Genomic DNA, 14504 nt, shown 5'->3' on the forward strand with positions numbered 1-14504 from the left:
TGAGTGTCAAATATGAAACTTTAGTGTCCAGAAGCATATTTGCAGGGGATATCAATTCAACAAATTTGCTTGTTTTATATAAATTCCAATTCAAAGGTGTTTTGACTTTAATTCATTGTGAAATAATGTCAAAGGTTTTATTTCTCAGCAACAAACACACCAGGTCCTGATATTTTATAATAATATATGCATAATACAGTTTAAATGATAATTGACTGCTACTCATTCCAGTGGTCACAATGCCAACGGGCATGGGTACTTCCTTGTGGACCCCACATTGTCAGTGGGTACAGGAGACGAGCAGCTCACCATGGATTGCCTACAGTGCCAGTCAGTCCTTGCCAAATGCCTGGGTCCGTTCCACGAATGGGAGGGACGATTATATGTTGCCAAGGCAACTGAATACAATCTTATACACCTGACGCCCATTCAGGCACTCGGAACTTCCAATTCCTCGTATTCGATTAAAGACCAGCTCCAGCTGAATCCGATGTTCGCGAACCACGGTCGGCAAAGCACCTTTGAGGACGTGGAGAGACTGATGAGGAAGATGAATCAGGAGTGGAAGGTGCTTTGTATGACTGATCTCGTGTACAACCATAGTGCCGACAACAGCCCCTGGCTTATGGAGCATCCTGAATGTGGCTACAATCTGGAGAACTCGCCCCATCTGAAGCCTGCGTTCCTCTTGGATCGGATACTCTCTCATTTCAGCATGGAGGTAGTGGAGGGAAAATGGACACATCGGGGAATACCCCCTGTCATCAAGGATGAGGGCACCCTCACGGTGAGTTGCTAGCATGTACATTCTCAAGTCCATTTTTTTTCTAGGGAAGAACAGTTTCTTAGTGCTTTTGAGAGCCCCCCCCCCCATTTTCACTACACCAATGACTTTCTAATGTCAGCCTTTAGTAGCTCCCACAATATTCACCATATCAATGCCACTTATTTTGTTTGCCTTAAGTAGCTAGCTTCTTCAATTGTTATTTTAAACGCTTAACATGTTCTACAGGATAAAGAGATCAAACTTAAGTGACCATTTTTGAAGTCGTTGGGGTAGCTATTTCTTTGGTCCAAAGGAAATTGATACACAAAAAATTCAAGGCAAAGTTCAAACAAAAACAGGTTTTTTTTTCCACTTTTTGGGAAGATAGCCCATGGCTTTGGAATTGGGAATTTTATCGGCATTTTCATAAAATTGGGAAAATTAATTCATTAGCCTTTTTTTTCCACACAAAAAGTCCACTAATTAGGGAAATACTAAATTTGATATAACACTTTATTATCATTAAAATTAAAAGAACAAAATCATAAAATACTTTGTTAGATGTAATTGAATTAAAATTGAGATAAAATACGCATAAGACACTTCTTTCTAAAAAAAAAAAAAGAATTTTTTTTTTTTTTTTTTTTTTTTTTTTGGAAATTGGGAATTTTTTGCCACATTTTGGGAAAAAAGTATACTTATTGGGATTGGGAACATAGCCGAATTTCGGCTATAAAATCGGGCCAAAAAAAACCCTGAAAAACTGACTTGATTTCAGATATATGAGCCTCCATGTTTGAAAATGGGGCTTAATGCATGCGCATTCCACACAGGCTAATCAGGGACAACAATTTATGCTTTTATGTTTTTTTTTGCTAAAGGCAGTCTCTTTTTGGTGGAAATCAAGTTAAGGTGTGAAGCGTTGGTCCTGGTTAGCCGGTGCAGACTGCAAAGGCTAATCTGGAACTAAATTTGCACACAATGTCAGTTACCTATTTTTATTATGTTCTTATTTATCTGTATGCTTCAACAAATTTACTTCAACCTGATGCTTAAAGTTGTAAACAAAAACATCCTTGTTGTGTTTCAGAGAATTAAAGAAGTGCTGCATCATGAGATATTGCCTAGTCACAAAATGCACGAGTTCTTTGTAGTGAATGTAGAAGACATAGTCAGGAGATTCAGACATGGCATTGAAGGTATCTTGCATGTTGTTTAGTTGTAATGGTATGCATTCAGTTTACTTGAAATAAGACAGAAATAGCTTCACTCTTTGAATATGGGAGTTGAACGCATAGGCGTAAAGTGTAAAGACTTCCTTCAACCTAAAAATACCATAAAAGCAGAAAGTGTTGTCTATTATAAGCCTGTACTCACCGATTAGGCTAATCTAGAACAACACTGCGTGCACAAATATGTTAACCTCATTTCTGAAGAGAGAGGCTCCCTTGTATTATGTGCTGTGGATAATACTTGTAAAATGAATGGTAAAAGATGAAGTACTTAGACATTAACCTTCCAACACCTTCAATGACACTGCATATTCATAGATAGTAAGTTGTTAAGTTGGAATCCTAACGCTCTGGTAGATAAAACACAATATATTGATAATAACTGCAGTATAAGTTTTAAAGCGATTAAATGTGATTTTCAGAGAACAGGTGTATCTCCACAAATGCCCGCAGCATTTCCATCATACAAGATCCTCAGTTCCAGAGACATCAGTGCAGAATTGACATGGATGCTGCCCTCAAAATCTACAATATTGACAGGTAAACAATCGGTACAATCCTAGAAGAAATTACAGGAAAGTAAAATGATGGCCAACAAATCTTAATGATTGAAGATATTACAGGAAAGTAAAATGATGGCAAAGAAAACTTAAATTCACTCTCTCCTTACCTCTTATTAAAGTGGGCCAGTTATCCATTACCGACAAAATTACATGCACTTATATGAAGTGTTAGCATGTCAACTAACTGCTGTGATACAATATGGTATGACTTAAATACGTTAGTGTAAAAAAACACCAACAATCAAAAGAAACAAGCAAATTAAGAGACAAACATAAATGAATCTACAGAAACATACAACAATACGAACAAACGTCAATAAATCCAAACAAACTAACAAACATCAACATATCCATATTAACAAATATCAACAAATGCAAACTAACAAAGGCAGCTTACCTTCAGGCCGGGTATGTCTAGTCGTACTGAGAGGATCCAGGCCTGCTGTCAGAGTCTACGCTGTGACGTGGAGGCCATGAACTCGGAGCGGGTGAACGCCCTGCTAGATCACTTGAACACCGCAGTTAACAACTTCATAGCCAACGCTCGCTATCGGTTCCTCAATCCTGCTGGTCCGAAACATGAGAAGGTTTCCAAGAAACATCCGTTGATGCACGAGTGAGCATGGAATGTTTTTGTTCTGTAACACTTTTGCACGCAATCTTTGTGTGTATAAACTATGAATTGGTTGATGAAGTCTTTTTTATGCTCCCCCAAAATTTTTTTGGGGGAGCATATAGTCGCCGCTTCATCTGTCCGTGTGTCCGTCCATGCACAATTTTTGTCCGGGCTATTTCTCAGCAGCTAATGACGGGAATTCAATGAAACTTTATGGGAAGCTTCACTACCAAGAGGAGATGTGCATATTATCAGCGGGTTCTGGTTGGATGATTTTTCACAGAGTTATGGCCCTTTAAAATTTTCCATTAACTGTACATATAGTGCAATTCTTGTCCAGGCTATTTCTCAGCAATTAATGACCGGAATTCAATTAAACTTTATGGGAAGCTTCACTACCAGGAGGAGATGTGCATATTATCAGCCAGTTCTGGTCGGATGATTTTTTACAGAGTTATGGCCCTTTGAAATTTTCCATTAACTGTACATATAGTGCAATGCTTGTCCGGGCTATTTCTCAGCAACAAATGACCGGAATTCAATGAAACTTTATGGGAAGCTTCACTACCAAGGGGAGATGTGCATATTATCAGCCGGTTCTGGTCGGATGATTTTTATGCTCCCCCCAAAAATTTGGGGGGGAGCATATAGTCGCCGCTTCGTCTGTCCGTCCGTCCGTCCGTGTGCCCGTGTGTCGGTCCGTGCACAATTTTTGTCCGGGCTATTGCTCAGCAACTAATGACTGGAATTCAATGAAACTTTATGGGAAGCTTCATTACCAAGGGGAGATGTGCATATCATCAGCGGGTTCTGGTCGGATGATTTTTCACAGAGTTATGGCCCTTTGAAAATTTCCATTAACTGTACATATAGTGCAATTCTTGTCCGGGCTATTTCTCAGCATCTAATGAGTGGAATTCAATTAAACTTTATGGGAAGCTTCACTACCAAGAGGAGATGTGCATATTATCAGCGGGTTCTGGTCGGATGATTTTTCACAGAGTTATGGCCCTTTGAAATTTTTCATTAACTGTACATATAGTGCAATTCTTGTCCGGGCTATTTCTCAGCAACTAATGACTGGAATTCAATGAAACTTTATGGGAAGCTTCACTACTAAAAGGAAATGTGCATAATATCAGCGGGTTCTGGTCGGATGATTTGTTACAGAGTTATGGCCCTTTGAAATTTTCCTTTAACTGTACATATAGTGCAATTCTTGTCCGGGCTATTTCTCAGCAACTAATGACCGGAATTCAATGAAACTTTATGGGAAGCTTTACTACCAAGAGGAGATGTGCATATTATCAGCGGGTTCTGGTCGGATGATTTTTCACAGAGTAATGGCCCTTTTAAATTTTCCATTAACTGTACATATAGTGCGATTCTTGTTTGGGCTATTTCTCAGCAACTAATGACCGGAATTCAATGAAACTTTATGGGAAGCTTCACTACTAAGAGGAGATGTGCATATTATCAGCGGGTTCTGGTCGGATGATTTTTCACAGAGTTATGGCCCTTTGAAATTTTCCATTAACTGAACATATAGTGCAATTCTTGACCGGGCTATTTCTCAGCAACTAATGACTGGAATTCAATGAAACTTTATAGGAAACTTCACTACCAAGAGGAGATGTGCATATTATCAGTGGGTTATGGTTGGATAATTTTTCACAGAGTTATGGCCCTTTGAAATTTTCTATAAACTGTACATATAGTGCAATTCTTGTCCGGGTTATTTCTCCCCAACTACTGACTGGAATACAATAAAGCTTTATGGGAAGCTTAACTACCTTGAGGAGATGCACATGTTATTAGTGGGTTCTGGTTAGATGATTTATTTAGAGAGTTATGGCCCTTTGAAATTTTTAAGTTGCTAAACCATCCATCGTATTATTTTGTCCAAAGTTATGCCCCTCAAAACGTTTCCTGTTATCTGAATATATAGTGCAATATTGTGACAAAAAAAAACCTTGGGGAGCATCACCCGTCTCCAATGGTTTCTTGTTAATCCTAATGTTTTGTGAATAAATTTAATGAAAACACAAAAGAAAGTACATTTCTCATACAAAACACCTAGAAACATTAATGCGAAGCAAATGTTTGCATGTAAAAAAGGAAGTTTATAAAGAGTGACCTTTATCTAATTTGAGCCTTTTTCTGGGACAATTGGGCTCGATGCATATGCGTGAAGTGTTGTCTGAGATCAGCCTTCCCAGCCCACTCTGGATAATCAGGAAGGACGCTCTCTGCTTTTACGGAATTGTGCGTTTGTAGAAAGTCTTTTGTAAACAAAATTCCCGTCAAAGCGGAATGTGTTATACCTGATTGACCTGTGTGGACTGTACAGGCTAAGCTGCAACAACATTTACGCACATGTATAAAGCCAAGTTTTCACATAACGAAGTTCATTTGGTCCTTAATTAAAACCAGGGGCATCTGTGTGTATTTAAATGTTGGGTTTTGTTTTACCAGTTACTTCATCGTACCTGAGAAGTATCAGAGATCGCTGGCTGCAGAGGAGGGATTCATGTATGGGGATTCTGCCAAGTACATTTTTGCCTGCAATGGCTGGGTCATGAATGATGATCCCTTGAAGAACTTTGCAGAGCCAGGTTTGTTTATTCTCATGCACTCCAAATAGCTAAGATTGTTTTGTTTGTACCGTTTATATTTCCTTCACAATAACAATCTATACCTTTACTATGCTCTTCCCACTGAAAGCTCAAGGTCATGACTGATGGTTCTCTTTATTTATATTTGCATGCATGATTTCTTTATGAATATAAATGAGCTTGGGTTTTATTGCATAGGCGGAGAAAACACTTTGTAATGATGTGAGCTGCATTTTTCTAGGAGTTTCTAAGCCGAGAAATTGTAAAAATATGTAAGGTCCTAATTTCGGAAATTAAATAAAAAAATACAAAAACACAAATTTGCCTTTCCGCTTTTATAATATTTAAAAAAAAGAAAGTCTCCTCTTAGCAAAATTGTTATAGAGGCAGAAAGAGTAATCCCTGGTAAGCCTGAATGGACGGCACAAGCTAATCTTGGACCACTATTTACGCACATGATATAAGCCCCGTTTTCCCAGAAGTAAGCTCAAATGAATCCATAGTATTGCTATATGTACTACACTTCAGGCTCCAATGTGAAGTAAGCTCAAATAAATCCATAGTATTGCTATATGTCCAACACTTAAGGCTCCAATGTGAAGTAAGCTCAAATGAATATTATTGCTATATGTCTAACACTTCAGGCTCCAATGTGAAGTAAGCTCAAATGAATCCATAGTATTGCTATATGTCCAACACTTCAGGCTCCAATGTGAAGTAAGCTCAAATGAATCCATAGTATTGCTATATTTCCAACACTTCAGGCTCCAATGTGAAGTAAGCTCAAATGAATCCATAGTATTGCTATATTTCCAACACTTTAGGCTCCAATGTGAAGTAAGCTCAAATGAATCCATAGTTTTGCTATATTTCCAACACTTTAGGCTCCAATGTGAAGTAAGCTCAAATGAATCCATAGTATTGCTATACATGTATTTCCAACACTTCAGGCTCCATTGTGAAGTAAGCTCAAATGAATCCATAGTATTGCTATATTTCCAACACTTAAGGCTCCAATGTGAAGTAAGCTCAAATAAATCCATAGTATTGCTATATGTCCAACACTTCAGGCTTCAATGTGAAGTAAGCTCAAATGAATCCATAGTATTGCTATATGTCCAACACTTCAGGCTCCAATGTGAAGTAAGCTCAAATGAATCCATAGTATTGCTATATTTCCAACACTTCAGGCTCCAATGTGAAGTAAGCTCAAATGAATCCATAGTATTGCTATATTTCCAACACTTTAGGCTCCAATGTGAAGTAAGCTCAAATGAATCCATAGTTTTGCTATATTTCCAACACTTTATGCTCCAATGTGAAGTAAGCTCAAATGAATCCATAGTATTGCTATACATGTATTTCCAACACTTCAGGCTCCATTGTGAAGTAAGCTCAAATGAATCCATAGTATTGCTATATTTCCAACACTTAAGGCTCCAATGTGAAGTAAGCTCAAATAAATCCATAGTATTGCTATATGTCCAACACTTCAGGCTCCAATGTGAAGTAAGCTCAAATAAATCCATAGTATTGCTATACTGTGAAACCATTTATTTTCGACAGCACAAAATTTCGTCATTTTTATAAAAATGACGATTTCGTCAGCACTTAAATTCGCCGATTTCTGATTTTGAATTAAAAAAAAAATGTGTCAGTCAATATCCAAATTGTGTGTAATACATATTCGCGATCAATCGCAGTTGCGAAAAATCGTGGTACGAATGCGGGAACACACTTGAGAATCACTGCAGGAGGTGGGGCCTGTTTGTCACATGCCAATTAAAGGGGCCTTTTCACAGATTTTGGCATGTTTTGAAGTTTGCCATTAAATGCTATATATTGATAAATGTAAACATTAAATTTTAAAAGCTCAAGTGAAAAATCAAAAATTAAATTTAAAAAGGGAAAAAAAAGTAGCCCGCAGCAGGGCTCGAACCAGCGACCCCCGGCATCCTGAAGTAAAAACGCATTAGCCAACTGAGCTATTCTGCCAAGCATACATAGAAGTCGTATTTTATACATTATATAAGCAGTCTTCGTAGTTTCACAAAATTAAAAGACAACAACAAAACTCTCCAAATTATTCAATCGTTTCGCGTTGCAACGCTTTATAATTTTTAGGATTTTATATCGTAAAAAGATGCATATAATGGCTATATTAGACCATGGAAAATGCTCAGTAATACTGTTTCCTCACAAATATCATAACTAAACCGAAAATTTGTGAATCTGAAACAACTTTTTTCAATTTTGTCAATTTAGCAAACCGTGAAAAGATCCCTTTAACTAGTCTTTTGTTATCAAGGGACAGTAAAGGACCCTCTTAATGTATGCCATTCAAACGTTCATTGTTATGATTAGCGGACAAGTGGGATCGAATACTAGTAACCGTTAACGAGTGTTTTTAACAACGAAGCCAATTGCCAATAAGTCTTATTCTATTATTATAATTGCCATACTGATAACAATCGTACCTTTATCGGCACCAATTAGGGAAGGTGTGAACAATATGGGTAATAACTAGTGTTAGGAAATTATTTTGTCACTTTTCAATAAAGTTTCAAGCGTACATTTTTGATAATTTTAAGAAAAGTAACTGGTCTCAAATGTCACTTTTTATCCTGATATCAACATTAAAATTATAAACTCTATGTGTGTGTTTGTTCTTAAAAATTAAACTACCGGTATATAAATCAATAATGTCAATAATTTAAAAATAAATAAATTGATACATATAAAATAGTAATAAGTGTGGTTAAACACAAACAACAAACAGAAATTAAAATATTCTTTATTAATTTGTGATAAATACGCATGTTGATCACACATCGTCATCTTTTCATTTGGTTTATTGTCTTTCATCGGCATTCGCTGCGTGATGGCTAATATGCAACACCCCTGAAAAACACAATGCACCTAATGGGTAATAAAGTTATAAACAATTAGCGCTAATTCATTACCATTCTACATAAACGTAGTCAACGCATTCGATACAGCTGTACTGCACACGCGTTTTAAAGAAGTGTAACGTGTCAGTTAAGTACCTTGTGTAATCTACATCCCTTTGTGTCAAAACCGGATTAATCTTGATTACGAAACAGCAGTGAATGTGTGCATGGATTATGTTGGAATTTAATGCCTCATGTCTACGGTAAAGTTTTAAAATATTGTTCAACTTAGTGTTTGTTTTTGTTCAAACATAGAGCATGATTGTTCGTTAGGATCTTAAATTCGCCGATCGGTCGACTGACGAAATTTATGAAAATTAATGCCTGACGATTAATAATGGTTTCACAGTATGTCCAAAACTTCAGGCTCCAATGTGAAGTAAGCTCAAATAAATCCATAGTATTGCTATATGTCCAAAACTTCAGGCTCCAATGTGAAGTAAGCTCAAATAAATCCATAGTATTGCTATATGTCCAACACTTCAGGCTCAAATGTGAAGTAAGCTCAAATGAATCCATAGTATTGCTATATGTCCAACACTTCAGGCTCCAATGTGAAGTAAGCTCAAATAAATCCATAGTATTGCTATATATCCAACACTTCAGGCTCAAATGTGAAGTAAGCTCAAATGAATCCATAGTATTGCTATATATCCAACACTTCAGGCTCAAATGTGAAGTAAGCTCAAATAAATCCATAGTATTGCTATATATCCAACACTTCAGGCTCAAATGTGAAGTAAGCTCAAATGAATCCATAGTATTGCTATATGTCCAACACTTCAGGCTCCAATGTGAAGTAAGCTCAAATAAATCCATAGTATTGCTATATATCCAACACTTCAGGCTCAAATGTGAAGTAAGCTCAAATGAATCCATAGTATTGCTATATATCCAACACTTCAGGCTCCAATGTGAAGTAAGCTCAAATAAATCCATAGTATTGCTATATATCCAACACTTCAGGCTCAAATGTGAAGTAAGCTCAAATGAATCCATAGTATTGCTATATGTCCAACACTTCAGGCTCCAATGTATACTTGCGTCGTGAGCTGGTCGGCTGGGGAGACAGTGCCAAACTTCGCTATGGCAACAAGCCAGAGGACTGCCCCTACCTCTGGGACAGAATGAAGACATACACAGAGATGACTGCACGTATGTTCCACGGAGTGCGCCTTGACAACTGTCACAGCACACCGCTACATGTGGCAGAGGTCAGTGGACAATTTGCAAAAATATAATTTTATCCGACAGTTTTTAATATTTGTTATATGCTGTAGCCTAAGTTGCCATGTACAAGTAGGTTCAATTTATAATGCAAGCCAATTGTTTACTCGCTTAGCATGAAGTGTTCTAGATGAGGTATTGTGGCCACTCTATGTAAGGCATTGTGTTTCATTGGTTTGAATTGTATGCCACATTCAGCTAGTTACCATTGTAGACACTGCAGACTTTGCTCAATTTTGATGAAATTTTATCAGAAAATTTATCGAGACAGTAACAAGCCCTAGTTCAAATTCGGTTCAGATTTGGTAAAAAACTGGGTCAAAAGGTCAAATCTAAAAAACTTAAATTGGAAATTTTGACAATAATGATATATAGTGTTCAAAATCTGGCTTGACATATCTAGGTGAACAGCATTTTTTTACCAATTGGGAAAATTGTGCACGAAAAAGCCTGAAATTGAAAAACTTCGCGTTGTGAATTCTTCATTTATACCCCTTCAAACGAAGTTTAGGAGTATATATGAGTGAGCTTGTCTGTCTGTCTGTCGGTCTGTCTGTCGGTTGGTCAGTCGGTCCGTATTAAGTGTCCGCTCTCTAATTCAAGTTGTTTTAATCCGATCTTCACCAAAATTAGTCAGATGTTGTATGTAGATGATGTCTAGGTCAAGTTCGAATATGGGACATGCCGGGTCAAAAACTAGGTTACTGGGTCACTTAGTGCGTTTTAAACATTGAGCATGGTGTCCGCTCTTTAATTCAAGTAATTTTCATCCGATCTTCACCAAACTTGGTCAGAAGTTGTATCTAGATTATGTCTAGGTCAAGTATGAATATGGGTCATGCCTGGACAAAAACTAGGTCACAGGGTCACTTAGTACGTTTTACACATTCAGCATGGTGTCCGCTCTCTAATTCAAGTAGTTTTTATCTGATCTTCACCACACTTGGTCAGAAGTTGTATCTAGATGATGTGTAGGTCAAGTTCGAACATGGGCCATGCCGGGTCAAAAACTAGGTCATGGGGTCATTTAGTGCGTTTTAAACATTGAGCATGGTGTCCACTGTTTTTTGTGAAGACAACATGCAAAATATTCTGTCTCAATGCGGCATGTGGGGGTATTCGTCATGTCTGTGACAAAGCTCTAGTTGGAAATTGGTGTATTTGATTTTTTGCTTCAAGATACTTTAAAATTGATAAGTTGTCAAGTTGTCATATTATATTAACTTAGGTTCAAGCCAAAGAGCTGCATAGGGAAACTTACTAAATGTTGCATTTTATTTATAAAAAAATAAAATGTTAAGATCTGGGTCAAGTGTGATTTAAAACTAGGTCACCATATCAGTTCTTAGAAAAACCTTGTTAGCATCCTTTTTCAGCTCGTTACCATATCAGAGGTCACAAATTTGGCTTAGTCTTGGTGAAACTCAGGTAAAATGTTTAAATGGACAAAATCTTTGTCAAGGGCCCTAGTGGCACTCTTGGTTTTGTATGCCAAGTTTAAACCATGTCTTGTTTTGTGATCAATATTAGAAAAGATAAAAAAACAGACTCCACAATTTACTAAGATTTTGGTCTAAAAAAATATTTGCAGCAACTACAATGCTACTTTAAAAAAAGCCTATTTTTCAGCAAAGAAATGAATCTGGATACAAATGTTTTTAATGAGGGGGACATGTGCATATTTGGTATGCGTCACAGACTAGATTTGGGCTGTGCTCTATGAAAAGTTGATTTAATGCTTGTGCTTAAAGTGTCGTCCCAGATAGGTCTGTTAAGTCTAATCAGGGACGACACTTTCTGTCTACTTTGCTAAGAAGAGAAATGAAAAATATAATACAAGCGGGAAGTGTTGTCCCTAATAAGCCTGTGTGGACTGCACAGGCTAATCTGGGACAACACTTTAAGCACATGCACTTAACCCCGTTTTCACAGAGCACAGCTTATATCTATTTGCTCACTTAACTGGTGTCTGGATACAGTTTATCTCGTTAATAAATTAAGGTATTCATTTCACGTACAACATTAAGACTAACAAATTTTCATTAAATCTCTGTAAATAAGCATTACTTTTGATAACTTATTGCTGATCTACCTACAGAGCTTTAAGATTAACATCCCTGGCTGCTACTTTTTTCAAAGTCATTGTTACTCTTTTTCTTGCAGTTGAAATGTTTTCATCTGCATGCATGTTATAGTCTCTCTCCCACAGTACATGTTAGATGTGGCAAGAAAGATACGTCCTGACCTCTATGTCGTCGCTGAACTCTTCACTGCCCATGAAGGTCTTGATAATCTCTTCATTAATAAACTCGGAATCAACTCACTAATTAGAGGTAAAGTCTTGCTTTGTATTGTAATTTTATCTGTTTTGGGTGTTACTCAATTAAATAGATATACAGTGAAATCTCATAGTCCTCCAGACGTCTTATTGCATTTAATATAAAAAGTAAAAAAATTATGAATAACTTAAGACTCAAAATAAACGTATAATATTTGTGGAATTTTGATAAATACAGAGGTGTCAATTTTCAGGATTATTCCTGAATTCAGGATTTAAGCCCTCAAGGAAAACTTTTGATATTGATATAAATCAGATGATTGTTTTGGTTATTTTAAGCATTCTTGTCACAAAATGTCACTCTTTGACACAAATTATTGACCTTTGGCATATTGTTTACAAAGGAAACATAATTTAATGAATCATTAAAACTCTTTTGACTCTGGTCCCCAAATTCTAGGATGAATTTCAGGATTTTAGATTTCGGTAAATTGACACCCCTGTAAATAGTGTTCAAAATAACTGCATTCAGTTTTTTGTTAGTTATTTTCATATCTCAAATGTATTTAAAGAGCCTCTTGAGACTGACCAGTCATTTTGCTTAAATGGGACATTCAGGTACCAAAATGTTGGTAAACCACCAATAACATGGTGCCTGTTATGTCTATGTGTGTGTGAAATACTTCTAAATTGTTCAAGAGGTGACAACCACATGAGCCTCTCTGCGAATACTGGGCTTTATGCATGCACATAATCATGGATGAAACTTTTCAACACTATCAGATTTGTTCCTTTAAACAAAATTACGATAAATGCAGAAAGTGTCGTCCCTGATTAGTTTGAGCGGACTTCACAGGCTAATCTTAGACGACACTATGCATGTTCATTAAGCCCCATTTTCCCTGAGCACATCTCATATTCAAATGTTTGTAGAGGCCCTCTCAGCCAAAAGCAGCCATGACCTTGGAGGTCTGATCCACAGGTATGGGGGCCAACCTGTAGGTGCCTTCATTCAGCCCCGATTGAAACCCCTGGTCCCCTCTATGGCACATGCCCTTTTCTATGATCAGACCCATGATAACCAATCGCCCGTCACGGTAAGTGTTTATAATCTGTCGCCCGTCATAGTTAGTGGTTTTTATGTCCCCCACCCACTATAGTGGGGGACATATTGTTTTTGCCCTGTCTGTTGGTCTGTACATTGGTCTGTTTGCTCCAACTTTAACATTTGCAATAACTTTTTCAATATTCAAGATAGCAACTTGATATTTGGCATGCATTTGTATCTCATGGAGCTGCACATTTTGAGTGGTGAAAGGTCAAGGTCATCCTTCAAGGTCAGAGGTCAAATATATGTGGCCAAAATCGCTCATTTTATGAATACTTTTGCAATATTGAAGATAGCAACTTGATATTTGGCATGCATGTGTATCTCATGGAGCCGCACATTTTGAGTGGTGAAAGGTCAAGGTCATCCTTCAAGGTCAGAGGTCAAGAATATGTGGCCAAAATCGCTCATTTTATGAATACTTTGGCAATATTGAAGATACCAAATTGATATTTGGCATGCATGTGTATCTCATGGAGCCGCACTTTTTGAGTGGTGAAAGGTCAAGGTCATCCTTCAAGGTCAAATGTCAAATATATAGCTTCAAAAAGGCGCAGTAGGGGACATGGTGTTTCTGACAAACACATGTGTTTCTGACAAACACATTTCTTGTTATGTAACTACACTGTAAGCCTCTGGGACTCGTACGCTGCTGGCATGCTCAAATTGGCCTCACCTGTTGGCTAGTCCAATATTGTGTGTCAGATGTGTACTCATTTAAATATGTCACCGTGTTGTACAAAATTTTTATTAAATAACCGTATTATATCACACTAGTGTTATATGCTACAATTCAGTAATGTTCCCTTATTCGATTTCATGACAGAACTATGTATAATTTATTTGCATAAAAAAAAGTTCATTTCATATTTACCCATGCTGTATTCCAGTTGAGGTCAGCTTTTGATATGCTTCCAAATTCTGCCCTGGTTGCTATGGCGTGTTGTGCAACCGGCAGTAACCGTGGTTATGATCAGATGGTCCCCCATCATGTAAGCATTCCTTGTTCACTCGATCATTGATGCTTTTGTTGTTAGTCTTTATTGGCCACCAATTTTTTAATTTAATATAACAGTGTTAAACTGTTGTTTTTGATGTTGACATTTTAAGCAAATTCAGCATTTTCAAATTCAACTTGTGGTATGTAT

The 14504-nt window shown here is 37.1% G+C and overlaps 1 protein-coding gene across 1 annotated transcript in view; it reads left to right on the plus strand.

Moving 5' to 3' along the window:
* LOC127842912 (glycogen debranching enzyme-like) overlaps positions 1-14504 on the plus strand; it is an 81112-nt gene that overhangs the window by 12440 nt on the left and 54168 nt on the right. The window contains exons 4-12 of the mRNA XM_052372725.1: positions 232-787; positions 1857-1965; positions 2421-2538; positions 2965-3177; positions 5653-5792; positions 9770-9957; positions 12180-12303; positions 13182-13345; positions 14247-14348. Of these exons, the coding sequence (XP_052228685.1) occupies positions 232-787; positions 1857-1965; positions 2421-2538; positions 2965-3177; positions 5653-5792; positions 9770-9957; positions 12180-12303; positions 13182-13345; positions 14247-14348 (1714 nt within the window). The remainder of the gene's footprint in view (positions 1-231; positions 788-1856; positions 1966-2420; positions 2539-2964; positions 3178-5652; positions 5793-9769; positions 9958-12179; positions 12304-13181; positions 13346-14246; positions 14349-14504) is intronic.

The sequence above is a fragment of the Dreissena polymorpha genome, chromosome 8 (assembly GCF_020536995.1).
Source record: "Dreissena polymorpha isolate Duluth1 chromosome 8, UMN_Dpol_1.0, whole genome shotgun sequence".
NCBI classification, from domain to species: Eukaryota; Metazoa; Mollusca; class Bivalvia; order Myida; family Dreissenidae; genus Dreissena; species Dreissena polymorpha.